This window comes from Panthera leo, chromosome C1, assembly GCF_018350215.1.
Source record: "Panthera leo isolate Ple1 chromosome C1, P.leo_Ple1_pat1.1, whole genome shotgun sequence".
In the NCBI taxonomy this organism is placed as follows: Eukaryota; Metazoa; Chordata; class Mammalia; order Carnivora; family Felidae; genus Panthera; species Panthera leo.
The window spans coordinates 6,789,820-6,811,014 of record NC_056686.1 but is presented as its reverse complement, the minus strand read 5'-3'; the positions used below and the strand labels follow the sequence as shown (position 1 = coordinate 6,811,014).

General features: G+C 52.4%; 1 protein-coding gene across 7 annotated transcripts in view; it reads right to left on the bottom strand.

Moving 5' to 3' along the window:
- The window catches only part of PIK3CD (phosphatidylinositol-4,5-bisphosphate 3-kinase catalytic subunit delta), a 55,001-nt gene that overhangs the window by 6,441 nt on the left and 27,365 nt on the right, over positions 1-21,195 (bottom strand). For 6 of the 7 annotated variants that reach the window (XM_042952322.1, XM_042952321.1, XM_042952326.1 and 3 more), the window contains 7 exons: positions 6,627-6,799; positions 4,120-4,348; positions 3,361-3,590; positions 2,730-2,909; positions 2,309-2,458; positions 1,777-1,866; positions 466-687 (listed from right to left, as the gene is read on the bottom strand). In XM_042952322.1, the coding sequence (XP_042808256.1) occupies positions 466-687; positions 1,777-1,866; positions 2,309-2,458; positions 2,730-2,909; positions 3,361-3,590; positions 4,120-4,348; positions 6,627-6,767 (1,242 nt within the window). In that variant the 5' untranslated portion in view covers positions 6,768-6,799. Of the gene's footprint in view, positions 1-465; positions 688-1,776; positions 1,867-2,308; positions 2,459-2,729; positions 2,910-3,360; positions 3,591-4,119; positions 4,349-6,626; positions 6,800-21,195 lie in introns of those variants that run through there. The other variant, XM_042952328.1, reaches the window with a different exon arrangement.

Sequence of the window (21,195 nt, the reverse complement as noted above, 5' to 3'; positions counted from 1 at the left end):
CACCGGCCCCAGAAGGCTGGCCCAGCTCAGCTTGGGTAAGTCAGCGTGGCTCAGTGGCCAGTCACATCCTGGGCCCTGGTGACTCAGTGCTCAACCACCGTGCCTTCCCTGCTGGCTGCTGACTCAGGCCACTCTTGCTCCCGGTGAGGACAGTGCGTCCGTCCTCCTACCCCAGGGAGCCGCCTCCAGGTTCCCACCAGGACCGAAGGCTTAGGCCCAGATATTCCGAGTCACCGTGCTCACGAGCCCTGGAACCCAGAGCCCTCACGTAGCAGGGGTGGCGGCCAGTGCGGGAGGGGCGGGGAGGTTGGGTCGGCCAGCCCTCCCGGGACTCCCCTCCCCCCCCCCCCCCCCCCCCCCGCCATCCCCAAGGTGCGTTCCTGCTCTGAGTGGATAAGGGGGAGTGACCCCCAGTGGGCTGGCTCCCAGAGGCCTGGCCCCAGCCTCCCAGCCAGCCCCACCCACCGCCTTCTTGGACTTCTTCTTGGTGGACCGAGCCTTCTTGGCCTTCTCGATCACGGCGTAAAGCGCAAAGCAGAGACGAGCCATGCGAGGCAGGTCGCAGACGTTGATGTCAAACTCTAGCCGCTGCTTCCACACGGGCTCTGAGCACACGCTCACCTCCGAGCTGGACACCGTCTTGCACAGCGTCTCGTTGCCATGGAAGAGCCCGGCCTGCACCACCAGCTGGGGAAGGTGCAGACGCAGGTGACGGGTGGCAGAGACCCAGCCTCTCCCCGCTCCCAGGTTCTCCCCCCACCACCTAAGGCTCAGAGCTCCTGAAATGTCCACATTTCACATGGGTCTGAATCCCACTTTCCATGTGGAAGAAAGTGGCACAGAAGAGGGGCGGCCGGATGCCTGAGAGGTTCAAGGGGCCACAGGGTGAAGGGAAGGGCAGCACGGGCTGTGCGTGGGCTCCCCATGCCTCTGTGGGACCCCAAGTCATGGCACTTCCCTGCTCTGGGCCTCAGTTTCCCCACTGGGGCTTGGGAACTCCAGGGGCCCTTCTAGTTCTAACGCCCAAGCCTACCTCCACGGCTCAGAATTGTGCGAGCCCCAGGAGGAGGGGAATGTTTAACGCCACCTGAACACGCCGACCCTGGCTCCTCCAGCTCTACCCTGACAGCCCTCCCGCCCAGCCAGAAAGCTGCTTCCCTCCGGTGCTCCCGGGTTCCATCCGGGGACCCCAGACCTGCCCTGTTTGCGAAATTACCCCGACAAAAAGTGTTCCACAAAGAGACTCGACCTCTGCGGACCCAGCTGTAATGTCCAGCAAATGGGACAGTAAAACAGACACCTGGCAGGCTATCCTATCCTGACGACTGAGGGAGATGGGGTGTGTGAACGGCCCAGAAGTGGGCGTGGCCCCCAGGGGGCCCCGCCCGTGCTCCATACACCTCCCACGTGTCCCCAGGGAGTCCCAAGGCCCCAGGGCCCAGCTGGAGCCGCTCGTCTTCGGCACCTGTCACCTCCCAGACTCTGTGCTTCCCACATCCCTGGGCCGGGCCTGGGCCCACCACTTCTACCAGAGTCAAATACCCGGAACTCACTGGGCCTGGTTTCTACGAATTAGCCTCTCTGGCCGGCCGGCCTGCTCCCCTCCCCTCTTCCTGTTTTGAAGCGGCTCACAACCACCCCAGGCAGGGATGCTGGGTAATGTGGTCAGGTGGCTTTCATGTGACCCCCCCCCCCCTTCTTCCTCCACCACCCCTCTAGACCACAGCCACCTTGTTTGTGCAGAAAACATCCCCCCTCCCCCCAGAAGCCCCCTACCTTCATCCGCTCATCCGCATTCACTTTGCTACCCTGGATCAGCTCCACGCAGAAAGGCTGCTCCAGGGACCACAGGGACAAGGAAGAAGGCTGGGGCGGGGTGGAGGGGGGGGGGGGGAGGAGAAGCAGGGCTGTCAAAGCAGAGGAATCCAGGGGAGGCTCTGGTGGCTAGCGCCCCTGACCCCTGGCAAGGCCCGTGGCCACTCGGAGGTGGGCTGAGAGTGTCGCCGGTTTGTGGCAAGGCTCAAGCACCCACTTGCCTTTACCAGAACACCTGCCGTGCAGGTGCGCCGGGACCCCCGAACCCTGCCCCAGGAAAGCTCGGGCGGCCCCCCGCCCCCACCCAGCACACTGGCGTGGTTTTGGCCGGCCAAGCTCAAGGCCCAGCTGTCGCCACTGACCAACCGAGGAGCCTGAGAGGAGGCGTCCTGGGCCGGCCGCCAGCCCGCGGGGTGGCCGCGAGGCTCCGGGGTGGGACAACAGGTGGGAGGAAGGGATGGGGGGGGAGGGGAAGCGGAAGGCACCGGCTCACCTTCTTCATGGGAATGGGGGGCGGTTTGGTGCGTGGTTTCTGGACTTGGGGGGCAGGGTTGCTCTGCTCGTCCCGCATGGCGAGGATGGCAGAAGAGTGCACCATGGTCAGGTGGGGGGTCAGCCCGCTGTGCAAGCAGCTGCAGATGTACTGAGACGGGGGCACAGAGTGAGCGGCCGACGGGGCAGCCCCAAGCATTCCCCGACCCGGGGCGCTCCCCGATGCTGACCACCGCCTACCCCAGGCCTTCCAGGCCCCTCCTGAGGACTCTCCTGCCCCCACCCGCTTCCTGAAGACAGAGCCCTCCTTGTGCTCATGAGGCGGGCAAGCCCAGCGAGGGGACGCTCTCGCCAGGACCCCCAGAGGCCCGGCTCCTCGTGTTCAAGGGGGGCCCAGGGCCCTTCCCAGCCATCGCCCTCACCTGGAACTGGCAGAGGGGGTAGCTGCCGTACAGGTACTCGTGCTTCCCGTTCACCTGCAGGGTGTAGTCCTCAGGCCGCTCTAGCAGCGGCTGCCGGAACACCGTGGCCTTCTTCCGGAGGGCACAGGCCATCAGTGCCAGGGGCACATCCTTGCTGGACACCTGGAAGGTGAAGCTCTCCTGGGGGGGGGGGGGGGAGGGGAGGGAGGGTCAGCCCTCCACCCTTGTGGGGGGCGGAGGGGGGGTGGCGCATGGACTCTGGGACACAGAGGGTGGGGTTGCCTATTTGTAATAGGTGCCCCCTCCCCCCAGCGCCAGCTCCACGAGGGCAGAGTCTGATGCAGGCACGTGGCCGACACCCAAGAAATATTTATTGAACGAATGAGTGGACCAGTGACCAAGGCCATTTGGTCATTCTGCCTCTCATCCGACTTGCCGGGTGGGACATTTGGCCGAGATCCTCGCATGCATGGATGCCCACAAGTACCACCGGGCGCCACTGGGAGGAGAGTGGATTTGGGGCGGTGGGCGGAGGACTGGGAAGTGTCACGGGGCAGCACCCCCCCTTGGACACAGCAGCCTGGACGCAGCCAACGGGCCCCGGCGTCCCCGGCAGGAACCGCGGGCTCACCTCGCTGCCCTCAAACTTGACGTTGACGAGGAGGGCCCGGTTGGGGACCCGCAGGGGGCCGGCCCCCCAGCTCCGGGCCGAGGGCTCCAGCTGCAGGGGGAAGCTGTACTGCAGCCAGGCCTCCCAGCCCAGCTGCTGCCGGCGGGCGGCCGCCTCCTCGCAGAACTGGCGCATCTTGGTGCGAAAGTCATTCACCTCGGGGTCCCGCAAGGAGTCGAACTCGTGGAGGCCTGAGAGGTGGGGAGGCTGGGTCAGCCAGGGGACGGGGAGGGGCGGGGCCAAGAGGGCCCACCGCACACGGAGGCGGGGCGGGAAGGGCCCACCACTCACGGGGGCAGGGCAGGGACAGGGCCGGGAGAGCCCGTCGCACACGGGGTGGCGCGGGGCGGGGCAGGGGCGGGGCCAGGAGGGCCCGTCGCACGCGGCGGGGCGGGGCAGGGCGGGAAGGGTGCCGTGCACGAGGGGGGCGGGAGGGGAGGCGGGGCAGGGACACGGTGGGGCGGGCCCGTCGCACACGGGGGGCGGGGCCAGGAGGATCCATCCCACACGGGGGCGGGGCGGGGCAGGGGCGGGGCCAGGAGGGCCCAAAGCACACGGGGGCGGGGCGGGGCCGGGCAGGGAGCGGGGCGGGGCCGGGCAGGGAGCGGGGCGGGGCCGGGCAGGGAGCGGGGCGGGGCCGGGCAGGGAGCGGGGCGGGGCCGGGCAGGGAGCGGGGCGGGGCCGGGCAGGGAGCGGAGGGCCCACCCGCATGTGGGGCACCTTTGCCGATGAGGAGGCTGATCTGTGAGTTGACAAGCTTCTTCACCCTGTCACCCTCTCGGGCCACCAGGCGCAGCACCGGCAGGAAGGGCTGGATGTCACACAGTCGCCGCTGCTCGTCCTCCAGCTCCTGCTGCTCCGCGGTCTGGTTGACGCAGGTGAACACGTAGGCCTCAGGGTCGCTGAGCATGTGGAAGAGTGGCTCATACTGGGCGCGGTGCCACAACACCTGAGGGGACAGTGGCCGGTCAGCCCCTCCGACCAAAGTGAGCGGGGCCACGGGGAGCGGGGAGGTGGCTGGAGGCTGACCTCAGTCTGGGTGTCCCTCCCCTGCACGACCCTGCCCTCCCCAGACCCCTAGAGCACCGCATGGGTCACCATCACTGCCCTTCTGTGGAAGGTGTCTGGTATTCGCTAAAGTCCTGTCCACAGTCCCCCCTGTATGTTACCCTTGAGAGACGGCCAGCCAGACATGACCTCCAGCTAACAGTCCTGGGGTTCATCACCCTGATTTCTAAATGTTGACAACTAATTCAGAAAAGGCAAGCAACTGAGAGAGCCATAAAACCCTCCATGGGCTGTGTTCAGCTAAGGCGGTCAGTGTGTGGCCTCAGGGCAAGGTGTCCCCAGGGTCCCCTGAGAGAGCCATCTAATAGTCAAGCTTTACTGCAAAACTGTTCACCACTGAGTCACAGAGAAGACGGGAAAGGAGCCCTATTTTTCTTCCACGGGGGACGGATAATTATGGTCCATCAACACAAAGGGATTGGTACAGGGACATGACCCAGAATCTAGGGACACAAGACACACGGTGAGTGGGAAAAACAAAAAAGAAAAAACAAAAAACCCCAACGTATAGAGCAGCAGATCTAATTCAAGCCCATGTCCATAAAAACAACTCTAATAGGGGCACCTGGGTGGCTCAGTCAGTTAAGCGTCGGCTCCAGATTTCCGCTCAGGTCTTGATCTCACGGTAGTAATTTCGAGTCCCAAGTTGGGCTCTGTGCTGGGTATGGAGCCTACTTAAGATTCTCTCTCTCTCCCTCTGCCCCTCTCCTGAGCTTGTGCTCTCTCTCTCTCTCTCTCTCTCTCCCTCTCCCTCTTAAAAAAAACAAAAACCACAACTCTAATAAACAGTAATTAGTACAGACCAGGATTCGACAAAAGTGGTTTGCAGACAAAACCTGGTCTGCTCCCAAGTTATTAGAAGACAGCCACGCCCACTCATTTACATATTGTCTGGGGCTGCTCTGGGCCTCCGTGGGCAGAGTTGAGTGCTTGCGACAAATATCCGATCGCCAGCAAAGCCGAGAATATTTACTCTCTGGCGTCTGGTATAAATAAAAGTATGAAGGAACTGAAGTCAAATCGGGGTGTGTGCAGCGCCCCACGTGTTTTGTATTTCTGCAGTGTGGGAATTGTAGTAGCTGGCATGCCTGGTTCAGAAAGAGAAGATTACCCTTCAAGTGAAATTTACATAAAGTTAACTCACATGAAAAAGATGTTATAATGTTAACTCAGAAAAAAAAAAAGAGATCTCAAAGTCCGTGATCAGAATTATCACAAAGAGCAACACTCCACAGAAAAGAAAACAGGAAGCAGCCAAACTGTTAACTGTGGTAGTCTCACAAGGGCTGGATCACAGGTGACTTTTTTCCTTTTTCTGTTTTTTTCCCATTTTCCTAAATCAATGTGTCCATATTACTTTTGAAATGGAAAAAAAAAAATTTTTTTTTTTTTTTTAATTTTTAAAGGAACCTCCCAGGAAGGGGAGATTGAGAAACAAAAACCAAACAAAAATTCCAAGATGGTCCCTTGCTTCTTTCCCTTTTTTGAGTGTGTTCAACTCCCAAGTATAGCTTTTAAAATTCTGAGCTGAGGTCTTGCTCTCTGGCGTGACCCATTAAATCCCACACTTGGGAAGTGGGATAAGCCCTTTGAAAGATCACAAGACAACATCTACCAAATACTTTCCAGATGTCTAACCCTTTGACTCAGTAATCCACCCGGACAATTATTCAACAAAAACTAAAAACTATTTCCAAAGATGATGTTTACTGAGATGACAGCTCTAAAGAGAGAAGACAGATAAGACTCTTTTAAGTGGCCTTGGATGGGGTGTGGTTCCGAAAAATGATGGCACAGTCATGGACAGAAGGAAAGGCCACCATGGGAACCACACCCTGAAGCTCTCACTGGAATCTGGTGAGTGTAATCGTGCACTGATAAAGGGGGAAGCTGAACTCAAAATGCTAGCTGGGCACTAACTGTAAGCGTTTATTATTATTTTTTAATGTTTATTCATTTTATGAGAGAGACAGACAGAGTGGGAGCGGGGGAGTGGGAGCAGAGAGAGAGGGAGACACAGAATCTGAGGCAGGCTCCAGTCTCCGAGCTGTCAGCACAGAGCCTGATGCGGGGCTCGAACTCACAAACCATGAGATCATGACCTGAGCCGAAGTCAGATGCTCAACCAACCGAGCCACCCAAGGCGCCCAGGATCGTACCTTCTTGATGGTGCTGAGGTTGGCATTCCGGGACACAGGGAAGTTCAGATAGACTCCCGTGGGCAGCAGGAAGTCAACTGCCACACTCTGATTCTCCTCCTTGGTCCAGAATTCCATGGGGCAGTCAACCCCAGGGGGCATCCTGTTTTTTCACTCCAAAGACACCGACTGTCCTGAAAAGGAAGAGAAGGCACAATGAGGCACCCTAAGGGTGCTGGAAGGATCCTTTGAAGGGATCCTTTGGAAAACAGATTGTCAGGACCTTTGGCAGTGGGATGTTCAGGAAGGAGTCCCTCCCGTGGGCGCCCAAAGCTCGCCTCCCTCTGGACTTCGTCCTGCCTGGGGTGGCTTGTGGCTCCTACTGTCCCCAGACCCCATCTCATCCGTCATCACAGGTGGGCACTCACTCTGTCTGCATCCCTCACCGCAGTGGCCCAAACTCAAGACACCAACAGACCCGTTCCAAATCATTTTTTCTCAGGAACACACGCACAAGTGGGAGACCCGGCCACAGCCACCAGCTGGCAGAAACGGGGGATGGCAGGGTCCCTGGTCAGACAACCCAGGACTCAAGAAGGACCAGGGGCTGCAGTTCTTTGAAACTTTCTAACCAGAAACCAAGTGGTTTAAAAATGGCTTTGGCCATCAAACAATTTGTTGAAATATCTCAGTCATACCAAACGCCCCCAGTCATACCCACTCTTCAGTAACAAAATGCTGTAGGCACAGTTAAAGACCTTGTGAGTATCTCCCCTGCTCCAGGTTATCACTACCTGCATTCTGGTTGGTTATAATTTCCGTGCATGTTTTTATACTCTTATTACATTAATATGTATCCATGAAAAATTGCTAATATCTGTGCATGCTTTCGAACTTTCTATGAATGACGGGTCTTCTGCAATCTCTCTGCCAGTCAACATTCTGTTAGGTTTATCCACACTGATACATGTAGCTCAAGTTCATTCACTGGAACCCCTGTCGTATTCACTGTGTATATAAACCACAATTTATTTACCCCTTCTCCTGTTGATGAACCTCAGGGTTTGTTTCTACTCTTTTTGGTTATTACAAACAATGCTACAATGCATATCGTTATACACCTCACTTTGTGTATAGGTAGAGTCTGGGTGAGCGCTGTCCAAGAGAAATACAATGGGAACCACACGGGTAATGTCAACGCTGCCAGCAGCCACGTTAAAAAAAAAAGTAAAAAGAGGGGCGCCTGGGTGGCTCAGTCGGTGAAGCGTCCGACTTCAGCTTGGGTCATGATCTCGCGATTCGTGGGTTCGAGCCCCGCGTCGGGCTCCGCGCAGACAGCTCAGAGCCTGGAGCCTGCTTCCAGATTCTGTGTCTCCCTCTCAATCTCTCTCTGCCCCTCCCCTGCTCATGCTCTGTCTCTCTGTGTCAAAAATAAATACATATTTAAAAAATTAAAGGGGTGCTTGGGTGGCTCAGTTGGTTAAGCGTCCGACTTCAGCTCAGGTATGATCTTGCAGTTTGTGAGTTCAAGCCCCGTGTCAGGCTCTGTGCTGATGGCTCAGAGCCTGGAGCCTGCTTTGGATTCCATGTCTCTCTCTGCCTGTCTCCTGCTTGCTCGCTCACTCTCTCTCTCTCAAAAATAAATAAATATTTTTTTAAATTAAAAAAATTTTTTTAAGTAAAAAGATAAAGTTAAGTTTAGTGATATATTTTATGTAACCCAATATATCCAAACTATAGTCACTTCAAAACATCATCACAAAAAAAAGAATTACTAATGAGATATTTTACACTTTTTTTTTTTTTTTTTGGTATTAAGTCTTTGAAATCTGGTGTATATTTTACACTTACAGCACATTGCAATTTGGGCACTAGATTTCCATCAGAAATACCTCATCTATATGTAGATTTCATGCCATTTACAGATAAAAAAGTAGGTTCAGAGACTCAAGTTGTTGCAGATATACTTAAAAGGTTTCCAAGAAATGAGTGGAGTATCCATTTCTTAGATCTGAATGAATTAAAATTAAACGAATTGTTTAGAAATTCCGTTCCTCCATCACCCTTCACATTTTTTTAATGTTTATTTATTTTTGAGAGAGAGAGAGAGAGAGAGAGAGAGAGAGAGAGAGAAAGCACAAGCGGGGAAGGGGCAGGCAGAGAGGGAGACACAGAGTCCGAAGCAGGCTCCAGGCTCCGAGCTGTCAGTGCAGAGCCCGACGCGGGGCTCGAACTCACAAACTGCGAGATCATGACCTGAGCCGAAGTCGGATGCTTAATGGAGTGAGCCACCCAGGTGCCCCATCACTCTTCACATTTCAAGTGCTCCAGGGCTACGTGCAGCTGGGGACTGCCTCGCTGGACAGCACAGGTCCAGGGTATGTGTGTGTGTGTGTGTGTGTGTGTGTGTGTGTGTGTGTGTATATATATATATATATATATATATGTATATATATATACCTCAGAGTGGAACTGTCACATCATGACAATAACCTAGAGAGCCAAACACCTTGAACTTGACTAACGTAGGGGCCCGTTGGCAATGGCACCACCACCACGGTCTGCTGCTTACTTCCATTCCTTCATCAGCCCTTGGGGTCATCACATTTACTCATTTCCGCCAACCTGATGGTCACAGAATGCTCTTTGGTTGTTTTAATTTGCATTTCCCTGTATCCTCTGCAAATAGCCTGCTTTTAACTCTTGCCTGTTTTTTTCTGTGGGGTTGTCTTTTTCTTATTGGTTGACAGGGTTTCTTTCATATACTCTGGATTCAGTTCCTTTGTTGATTAAAGGAGTTGGAAATGTCTTCTTTTGGTCCAGGTCATCTTTTCACTCCGTTTTTAGTGTCTTTTTGGTGAGCAAAAGTTTGCAGTGTTGACGTGGTCAAATATTTTCCTTTGTGTTTTATGATTTTTATTCTTTAGAAAAATATTTCCCTACCCTAAGGTCACATCCTCCTAGATTTCGATGACTTTTAAAAATAATTGAAAAATGGGGTTTCTGGGTGGCTCAGTCAGTTAAGCGTCCGACTTCGGCTCGGGTCATGATCTCGCGGTTTGTGGGTTCGAGCCCCGCGTCAGGCTCCGTGCAGACAGCTCGGAGCCTGGAGCCTGCTTCGGATTCTGTGTCTCCCTCTCTCTCTCTGCCCCTCCCCTGTTCGTGCTCTGTCGCTCTCGCTCAAAAATAAATAAACATTCAAAAAAAATAATTGAAAGCAATTTAGTTTAAGAGAGAGATTCTTTTGGGCTCTGCCATTTGGGCCCAGGACCCCCCCCTCCCAGAACGGCTGGTGCTGAATCTGCTCGGAGCTGCAGCACGTGGGCACATCACCCTGTAACCACTGCTGGGATCCACTTCCTCTGATTGTAAAGCCACATCCTACTTGGGTTCCTCTTTCTGAGAATGACCAGGCCAAAGGCTTTCTTTTTGATTCAAAACGTGGGGGGCAGTCAAAAATCCTGGAGAATCCACTTAACAATGCTAAATGTCCTGTGGCCACACTCAGGAAGCCAGGGGAACCCGTGGCCACTCGATCCTGAGGTCAAGATGAGCACATGTGGCCTGAGCTCCTCGGGACTCCAGCCAAAGGGAGGGTGCTCGGAGACCAAGGCGCCCCTGCTCCTCTGCCCCTTAGCGCTACGGGAATGAAGGCTTCAACTACACTCACCCGTGCGGGGTGCAAGGGAAAACTCGCCCTTAAAAAGCTCATCCCTAAGAAAGGAAGAACAGGAGGGTGCGGGCGGGGCATAATCAAATGCCAGAGGCGGGACAGGAGGCAGCAGGGATCCTCCCTCTCTTTGTGGGCCCAGGACCCAGATGCAGCTGCTAACAAGCCCGAACTGTCTATGAAGCTGACTCCTCTCTCTGCAAACGTACGCGACAAAGATACCGACTAATCCAGGGGCTTTCGCGCTGCTCCAAGAACGCAAGTTGGTACAACCACTTTGGCGAAGTCTCTACTCTTGGCAGTGTCTACTAAGGCTGAGCACCCGTGTGCCTTGCGAGCCAGCAATTAATTGCACCGTAGGTGTTCGCTCGCCAGAAACACGAGTACACGCGCACCAAGAGACACGAACAAGAAGTGTCTACAGCATTGCTCTTTGTAATGGCCCCAAACTGGAACGTTCCCAAGTGCGTATCAGCAGCATAATGGAAAAATAAATGACGGTATCTTCTCCCAACGGCATGTTCCAGAGCAATGAGAATGCACGGTCTACAAATACACACAACAGTATAAGTGAATCTCATAAACATAAAGCTGAACAAAAGAAGTCAGGCATGAAAGAGTATGTGCTCATGGTTCCAACTCCACGGAGAACAAACACAGGCAGAACTAATCTACGTTGGCAGAAGAAGAGACAGGGGTTACCCCCAGAAGGAGGGCAGGTGCCCCAGGAGAAAGGGGTACGAGGGGCTTCTGGGTACTGGCAGTTTTCAGTTTCTTCACCTGGGAGCTGGGGACTTTCACAAACCCCACACACCCCCAGTCCCAGTGGTTCAGATGGCTTGACTTCATTCCTGGCCGCTCCCGTGGCCTGAGACCCACCTGGCCACAGGGGTTGGACTGGAACCAGGAAGGGGGCTCAGGCCCAGTCAATCACTGTCTACAGTGATTCCAGGATGAGCATGTGAATGTCAAGTCAGCCCAGTGGGTTTTGACTTTGGACTTCTTTGGGTATTTCCACCTGGGGTAGCAGCAAAGAATATCCATCCAGGGCTGCTGGTGACCACCTCTCGCTGCCCTTGGTGGGGGTGGTCTGAGAAAAGACGACCGTGGAGGAGAGCAGAGCTCGGCGTGAAGAGAGAGTACAAGTAGGTCCTGAAGGCGTCCTTGGGTTCCTGGATGGAGACATGCCTGAAGCCAGACTCCATCCCTGGACTTTTCAGTTCTCTCAGCCAAAAACTCCCCCTGCCCCCTACCTGCTTTTTTTGTTTTTGTTTTTGTTTTTAACTTAGAGCAGCTTGAGTTTTTCGTTTTTGTGTTTCTTTCTCTTTTTTTTGTCACTTGCAGCTGCGTGTTCCATTTTAGGAAGTGTCTGGTGTTTAGCAAGTTCTTTCCTTGGAAACTGGCCTGCCTCTAAGAGCCAACCCTGATCTTTGTAGTGCCATCTAGGGGCACACAGGGTTGTCATCTGATGGCTATTGCTGCTGGATGGTGGCCTCAGGACCTCTGACTGTTCTCCCTATGACACAGTTTTTAGACTCTTGCCAAACTTTGGTACTCTGAGAAAACAAGATGCTGCGGGTGGGGCCTGACGGGCCAACTGCCGAAGAATTTTCTGGGTACCAGACTCCCATTGTTTAGTCTAAGAGCCTCTCAGCCCTTCCCCCCAAGGAAGTCCTTCGGCGGTCATATCACTGAGCTCATTGGCTGCCAATGATACTTCCCACAGTAAGTTCTAGATACTTCCCACAGTAAGCCGGGTTCTCCCGGCTAATTTCCTGGATCTGAATGCAGGAGTTCTCAGTTACCGTTGGTCACTTCATCTCATGGAAATAATTGGCACTCGTGGATTACTGGATTTGCTATTTTGTACATATGGCTCAGTCTGAGATGTTATGAGTCTCAAGGAGTATTTATTAAGTTCCAGGAGTCGTGCGAGGTGCTGGAAGATGGTGGTGGAGAAGCTTACACTCCAGCTGGGGAGACATTAATACCCAAGCACATCGTAGGTAGGAAGAATGACCACACGCTATACCAACACAGTGAAGGCAGTGCTCCAAATGGCGATGTGACAAAGAACTCTGTAGGGAGGCCAGGAAAAGCCCCTCCGAGGAGAGGACCCCAGAGCAGAGAACCAGACTGCGTCCAGGGAGGATGGGAGGCAGGCCACTGCCACTGGAGCACGAGTGGGGCAGGGAGGGGAGGCCATGGGATAAGACAGGTTGAAGAGGTCAGGAAGGACCAAGTCCTGTGGAGCCTTTACAGGGGAGATGCCTGGGTGTCACGCAAAGAGTGATGGGCGGTCTTAGCAAAGGAGCCAGGGGATCCAATTCGCATCCAAAATGATGCTTCAGCCCCAGGGTGAAAGAACTGGAAAGAAGCAAGTGTGCGCATGGGGAGGTAGGGAGGTTCGTGCCCCCGGTGATGAGAAAGGCAGGGCATCAAGATCTATTTTTTCAACTATTGTTGAAAGTTAATTTATTTGGAGAGAGAGAGAGAGAGAGAAAATGAGCAGGGGAGGGGCAGAGAGAGAAGGAGAGAGAGAATCCCAAGCAGGCTCCACACTATCGGCACAGACCCCAGTGTGGGGCTCGAACCCACGAACCATGAGATCATGACCCGAGCTGAAATCAAGAGGCAGACGCTCAACTGACTGAGCCCCCCGGGTGCCCCTCAAGATCTATGTAGGAGCTCGGGCCGATGAGATGGGGTCGCGGGGGAAGGAGCAAGGATGACAGCCAGGTGCGGGCTTGGGACACTGGAGGGGTGGTGGAAATACACTGGACGGGCAAGCGTGGGGGAGAAACAGATTTGGGGGCAATGAAACGGCGAGATGTCCATTTCAGACATGTGGACTCTTGGTGGTGAAAACCCCCAAGGAGACAGCCAAGGAGCACTCCCCGGTGTGGAGCTTAGGGGAGAGGTCTTTGGGGCTCTCAAGGCATAATTTGGGGTCAGCGGGCTACACCCCGAGGCGTATGAGATGGCCGGGAGAGAGGGGGTAGGAGAGGGCCGAGCCCGCCTTCAAGGCACTGGAGTGGCTTCCACCAAAGATGAGCCGTGAGTAATCAGTCGGCCAGACTCTTGTGGCCGACTTCTCGGTGCACATCTGACTCGTTAATAAAAGATCAAAGAAAAACGTCCAACAGGTCGCTCAATCCCTTTCACCTTCCCGCTTCTGGCCAGCACAGTGCCCAGAACGGCTGTGGAAGGCGGAGGGTCTCAGCCACGGCAGCGCACCATCCCCCCCGCCGGCGGTTCTGAGACGTGCCCAGCTAGACGCACCCTCCGCGGCCCAAGGTTGAAGCCGTCTCTCCCGCTGCGAAGGTCTGAGGGGTCTGACCTTCTGCGTCCTGAGCGGACACCAAGGGAGTTTCCCCCAAGATTGCATAAAAGCGCCACCGTCCTTCCCAGCCCGCAGCAGGGCGTGCTACGAGGGCCCCCACTTATTTCTAAGAGAGGAGGGCGAGCGGGGGAGGCAGTACGCCAGGGTCATGGTGCTTCCTCCAGACCGGGAACGGGGTGGCGGCCCACCTCCTAGCCAACCCCCCCCCCCCCCGACCCCCTAGCCCCACCCCCACCCCCTCCACCCACCCCCACCCCTGGGCCAGCAGACCTGCTGGCCGGTGGCTCGGCCGAGCCCCGGACTCCCGCTCCTTTCCTTTGGAGTTGCACGTTTGAAATTGCATGTTAGTTACGGCTGTGAGCCGCCCTGTGCCTCCCGGGTGTGGCAGGGCTCCGCGTCTTTCCGGCAGTCGTGGCAAACGTGCCCGCCGCTCAGAACAGGTGGCGCTGCCCAGCCCTGGTCAACGTAAAGCCAGGCTTTTTGGTGCCCGTGTCACATGCCCCCGGGAGCTGCTTCCCCAGGGAACACATGAGTCACTCTCAGCAGGCTCTGGGCCGGGGACCAGCCGCAGGGAGAAGGGAAGTTGTATCCTGCTTTATCCGAGAAATAAACGCCCTCCTCCCTGAGGCCGCCTGGGCCAAGACCCGCCGCGTACCTTCCTTCGCATGCTACGCTAGAGTGAGTGTCTAAGGGTCCCCCAGGGTCATTGCTAGGATTCTGTCCGGAGAGAGAGGTGCTCCTTTCTTTTAACTCTGGGACAAAACATTTAACTCTAGGAAGGTTACAAGCCAAAGAGCTCAAGAGGCATCTCAGAAACGTCTAGAAGGTGGTTACACACATTGTCTGATGTCTACCATCAACCCCGGCTGGGAGGTAAGGAGACCAGCTGTCACCCTGACAAGGGACAGGGAGCCACAGGGGCCGGCCTTATGCATCAAGCTGAACAGAGCAGAGTCTGGTTGTGCCTCCTGACCCGGGCTTATTTTCAGGTACTTTTCAGCCTCTAAATAGTCCTTCTAATAAGTGTTCTGGTTCCCAGACTCTCTGCTATGGAGAATGAAATGGCTGTTTTTCCTGCTGCCTAACTTATGTGGAGAGAGGACACTTCAGAGGCAAACTCCAAAGGGGCTTTACCCAGAGGCCCCGCTTCCCAGTGGAGCTCCTGGGTGTTTGTCTTAAAAGAGCTTTCTAGAATCCACCTGCTGCTCTGGCAGCCAGGGAAAGCCCAGAGATGATTCAATAACCACATCTTCCTGGGGACCCTCGGGAAGAAGAACGCGGGGGAACCTTTTCAGCCCAGGGGCGTGCAGGCTGCGGGTCCTGTTTATTCATTCATTCAGCAAATATGTCTTTGAGCATCAGGGACTGTGCCCATCAGGGAATGAACGGGACAGGCACCGTCCCTGATCTTACAGAGTTTTTAGTTTAACAGGAGAAAACAAAAATGAATGAGGAAATAAAAAGAAAAATGAATAACAAGATGATTTCAGAGAAGAGGTGGAAGGTAATAAAAGGGGCTTGTGGGGGGGGGTCTCCTCTGGGTGGCGGGTCAGGGAAGAGTGCTCGAATGAGATCATGTCAGAATTGAGGCCCACATGATGAGAAAGATCAGGCAGAGATCCAGGACGTAGGGTTGAGACAGCTGGAACAGGAAGTGCAAAGGCCCTGAGGCAGGAGGCCAGGCAACTGGAGGCCAGGACCAGGAGGGGAGATGACTGGAGAGGCAGGGAGGCCTACAGCGCCTTGTGGCCACCGTGAGGAGCCAGGTTTTCTTATCACCGCAGTGGGAAGCCACCAGCGGGTTTCAGGCAGGAGATTGATATGGCCTGATGTTATGCTTTACAAAAATTGCTTTGGCTGCCGTGAGGAAAATGGAAGGGAGGGAGCCAAGAATGGAGGTGGGAAAGCAATTAGGCCAGGGCCCCAGGCAAGAGCTGGCGGGGCTAGACTCGCGAGGGAAAGCCTGGGCCCTACCTGCCACAAAACACCGCGAGCCTCTGCCCTTAACAACCGAGGAACAGGCATCCCAGAAACCCAGCCTTGAAATTTCCTGTCCTTAAGAATCTTCTTGAGAAAGAACGGAAGCTATAGACCGGAAGGAAAGCTGAGTGGCCCAGCGTCCCCCAACAGGTGCAGTTTTAGGACAGATGTGCAGATCTCCCAAAATACAGAATCTTTTGGGAAAACCACTTCAATGTGTCTCCCTGGGAGGCCCCAGACCAGCAGGCATCCTCCACCCGAGAGGCCACCACAGTCTTGAGGGCAGAAAGGGTCTCCGCACCCCAGGAAAGGGACGTCAGCCACAGCAAACGGGAGGCCTTTGCCACGCGGGCGGTGCCTCTGCTGTCCTCTGCCCTCTATTGTGAAGCCACTGTCCAGTGGTGGTCAGTTGGAGGAGGAACATGTATCCAAAGAAGGGATGGGAGGGAAGTCTCCAGAAGCCGGAGGCCAGCCAAGTCAGACATCCCCAGAACCATGCCCAAGACTAGGAAGGAAGGGCTTGTCTGGAGGGTTGTCTGATACCGTGAGCCCCTGTCACAGGAGAAAACGGGATGGGAGGGGTGAAGGCCGAGATGGATGTGATAAGTTACGTGAAATCGTGCAAAAGGCTTCCCCACGTCTGCTTGGCAGATAAGCCGAGGACAGGAACTTGCCTCCTTGTCTATCCGCTTCTGCCTCCCTCAGTTCCTTCTTTGTTTTCTTCTTCTTTTTACTCTCTCCCATTTTAAATGTGTCTCCCTTGAAGCCATATGATTTAATAGAACAGTAACTTTTGGGGCACCTGAGTGGCTCAGTTGGTTGAGCATCCGACTCTTGACTTCGGCTCATGATCTCGCAGTTCGTGAGTTCAAGCCCCACGTTGGGCTGTGTGCTGACAGTGCGGAGCCTGCTTGGCATCCTCTCTCTCTCTGCCCCTCCCGCATATGCTCTCTTTCTACCAAAATAAATAAACTTTAAAAAATTAGAACGGTTACTTTTAATTTGGATATTTAAAACTGAAAAAAAAAAATCCCCAATGGAGAAAGACCAAACCGACATTGAAGACTGAGAAGCAAAGTCCTCTGGAAATTCTGTTCTATTAAAAAAAGAGAGGGGTGATGGGAATGCAAGCTGGTGCAGCCACTCTGGAAAACAGTATGGAGGTTCCTCAAAAAACTAAAAATAGAACTACCCTATGACCCAGCAATTGCACTACGAGGCATTTATCCAAGGGATACAGGGGTGCTGTTTCAAAGGGACACATGCACCCCCATGTTTATAGCAGCACCAACAATAGCCAAAGGATGGAAAGAGCCCAAATGTCCATCGATGGATGAATGGATAAAGAAGACCTGGTATATTGGGGCGCCTGGGTGGCTCAGTTGGTTAAGCGGCCGACTTCGACTCAGGTCACGATCTCGCAGTCCGTTAGTTCGAGCCCCACGTCAGGCTCTGGGCTGATGGCTCAGAGCCTGGAGCCTGCTTCTGATTCTGTGTCTCCCTCTCTCTCTGCCCCTCCCCCGTTCATGTTCTGTCTCTCTCAGTCTCAAAAATAAATAAATGTTAAAAAAAATTAAAAAAAAAATAGAGAGGGGTGCTTGGGTGGCTCAGTTGGTTAAGTGTCCGACTCTTGATTTCAGCTCAGGTCGTGATCTCATGGCTCGTGAGTTCGAGCTCTGTATAGGGCTCTGCACTGACAGCTCGGAGCCTGCTTGGGATTCTCTCTCTCCCTCTCTCTCTGTCCTTCCCCAGCTCTTGCTCTCTCTCGCACACAAAATAAATAAATTAACTTAAAAAATTTACAAACAAGCAAGAGACAGACTCCTGACTTCTTCTGCTGTCATCAGGAAAATGAACCAACTATCCTACAAAAAAAATTCTATCCCAACCATCTCTTATCACGTTCAGCTCACGGCCCACCCATCAAGGCCACGGGCCTGCACCCAAGTGGAATCCCCTGCCACTACACGCCAAAATCAAATGAAAGATCCACGGTCTCAAATCTGGCAATTTGGGAAATTTGGGAACCGTCCTAAGGAAGTAAGTCAAAAGCCAAACAAGGCGATATATACAAAGACATTCATTTGTGGGACTGTTTGTGAAAGTGGAAAACCAAAACTAATAGGGAAACTATCATAATTAACTTAATCGGAGAAAATATAGTCACTAAGATGACACCTGTGTATGCTACACAGCACTGCAAATATCCCCCACGCTCACTGAAACAAAAAATGCGCATCCATTTACCATGGCAACACCTATTTGTGGACAAAACATTTCAGAAAGCATGCCGAAAATGAAAACAGCTATAATATGAGTGGGTTTGAACATCATAATAATTATTCCAGAAGCTCGTTATCTATGAAAGTTATACAAGCATGATTTTAAAAATTAATTAAAACTAAAACGTTTGTGGGGCGCCTGGGTGGCTCGGTCAATTAAGCGTCTGACTTGGGCTCAGGTCATGATCTTGCGGTTTGTGGGTTCGAGCCCTGCTTCGCACTCTGTGCTGACAGCTCAGAGCCTGGAGCCCGCTTCAGGTTCTGTTTCTCTCTCTCTCTCTCTCTCTCTCTCTGCCCTTCCCTCGCTCATGCTCTGTCTCTCTTTCTCTCTCAAAAATAAATAAACATTAAAAAAATTAAAAACCAAAACAAAAACTAAAATGTTTGCAGCAAAAAAGGAGTAGCCCCCAGCCCTGAGCATCCAAACCTATCACCCCTGATTGTGGTTGCTTCTTTGAGTATTTATCTCTGTGTTTCTGATTAATAGATTTATATGGGTTTTCAACTTTTACACTTGATCTTAGCCAAAAGGCCGAGAAGCGATGGGCTTTTCAACTTCTAACTTCTTCCTTAGAAGATGAGTTTGTGCTTTCTTGCACACACGCACGTGTCCTCTCCTCTATGTTCTGAACATAGATGTGTGATAATTTTTGGTTAATCAACTTCAGTGCTTACATTATTATGACCACATAAACACTGTTCAAAACTAAACCACAGGGTAGCTCAGTTGGTTGAACGTCTGACTCCCGATTTTGGCTCTGGTCACGATCCCAGGGTCATGGGATCCAGCCTCACGTCAGGCTCCACGCTGAGCTTGGAGCCTGCTTAGGATTCTCTCTCTTTCTCTGTCTCTCTCTCCACCCCCCCTCTGCCTCACTCCCCACGTCTCTCTCTCTCTTAAAACGAAACAAAACTAGGGGCGCCTGGGTGGCTCAGTCAGTTAAGTGTCCAACTCTTGGTTTGGGGTCAGGTCATGAACTTGTCATTCATGACATTGAGCCCTGAGTCAGGCTCTGTGCTGACAGTGCACAGCCTGCTTGGGATTCTCTCTTTCTCTCTCTCTCTCTCTCTCTCTCTCTCTCTCTCTCTGCCCCTCCCCCAGTCACACATGCACACACTCTCTCTCAAAATAAATAAACATTATAAAAACCCAAATTTGTATTTCTTCCCTAAACTTTCCAACAGAACTATAAAACTCCATAATGTGGTAAATATGTCAGATAATCCATCATCTTCATTTTTTTTCTTCTTGGAGACAGCCTCCTACAGTCCTTAGCCATCCTGCTCCAAACTGGCCTGCCTGCTCTCTAGATGAGCTGCACGACGGTAGCATTGGAACTTTGCTTCACCATTATTAGGGAACTCTCTTCACCATTCTCTCCACCAGTCAAAGTTCTCGGTTGCAAGGAAAGAGGCTAACTCCCACTGATTAAGCAGGAAAGGAGCTGACAGATTACCTGACTTATTTGCTTCATTACGAGGAATTTTCATAGTTCTTTTGGAGAGTTTGAGGAACAACTGGTGACTAGTACATGGAAAACATAGTAAGTAAAAACATGAGGTGCTTACCAACTCCAGGAAAAACAAAAGGTCGAGCAAAAAAAAGAAAGAAAACTTAGTACACTGGATTCCATGATGCACGTCTGATGGCAAAACTGCTTCTGTTGCCTATTTACCGAGTACTGAATGCCAGTTTGGACCTCTGCCACTTCTGTGCCAAGAATTTGACCTTGTAGCCCATCATTGCTGCCACCAGCATAACCATGGATACAGCTCATGATTCATCCCTCTCCTCTCTCAAAATACCGCCTAGGTGCAGGTTATCAGTGAAGTCTAGGTCGCAGGTGCTGGCTACAGAGAAAGCTTGGAAATGAGTCTTTTTCAGTTCCCATGGTGTGGTAGGTGTTAGGTATTTTTCTCTGTACTCACAAAACTCAAAGCTGAAACATAGAAAGCCATTTGGAAGCTGAGCCAAATGAGAACAAGAGATAATCACACATTGTATCACTTGTTCCTCTTTTTTAGTTTACTCTATTTTCGTAGAGCATAATCTCCAGCAGTCTCCTTGCATAGGGATACGAAAGTGCGTGTGCACGCAGAGAGCTTTTTTTTTTTTTTTGGAAAATTCTCATCTTAAAAAATGCCCTTATCCCATTATTTTGCTTGAATGACAATTACATAATTCTTGCCAGGGAATTAACTTCCCTAGAAATTTGAAAGAGTTGCTCCATTGTCTTGTAGCTTCTGGTGTTGATTTTGCAAGGTCCAGTGTCATTCTGTTATCTGTGGCCTCTTTTTGTTGGCTTCTGGTAATTTCTATCTCTGGAGTTTCGAAAGTTCATGATGATGCCCAGTAGTACATACTTTGCTTTTATTTGTATGTCGTTTATTATTCATTGTTGAGTACTACTCCGAGACTCTTAATGTAGAAGCTCCTTCAGTTCTAGAATTTTTTCCTGTAGTTTGATAACTTCCTCTTATTCATTTTTCTTCCTTCATTGTCTTGACATCCTATGAGTTGGATATTGGGCATTCTGAATGGATTCTCCAGTTTTCTTTCATTTTCTTTCCTGTTTCCCCATCTCTCAAGTCTTTTTGTTCTACTTTCTAGAAATCTATCTTTCAATCTCCAGCTCTATTCTATTGAAAATTTTGCTTCTACTCTCATAGTTTTTTAACATTTTATTTGAATGTTTATTTATTTTTGAGAGAGAGAAACAGAGAGAGAGCAGGGGAGGGGCAGAGAGAGAGAGAGAGGGAGACACAGAATCTGCAGCAGGCTCCAGGCTCTGAGCTGTCAGCATAGAGCCTGATGATGGGGCTCGAACCCACGAACTGTGACATCATGACCTGAGCCGAAGTTGGACGCTTAACTGACTGAGCGACCCAGGTGCCCCTAAATATTTTATTTTTAAGTAATCTCTACACCCAACGTGGGGCTTGAACTCACAACCCCAAGATCAAGAGCCACATGCTCTACCGACCAAGCCAGCCAGGTATGTCTACTATTATAGCTTTTATATCCAAGAGCTTATTGTTGTTTTAGGAGCCTTCCTATTTTTAAAAATTTTTTTTTAATTTTTTTAATTTATTTTTGAGACAGAGCACAAGTTGGGGAGGGTCAGAGAGAGGGAGACACAGAATCTGAAGCAGGCTCCAGGCTCCAAGCTGTCAGCACAGAGCCCGACGTGGGGCTCGAACTCACGGACTGTGAGATCATGACCCGAGCTGAAGTCAGATGCTCAACCGACTGAGCCACCCAGGCACCCCAGAGCATTCCTATTTTTAAACAACCATGTTTAATGACTTCTGACT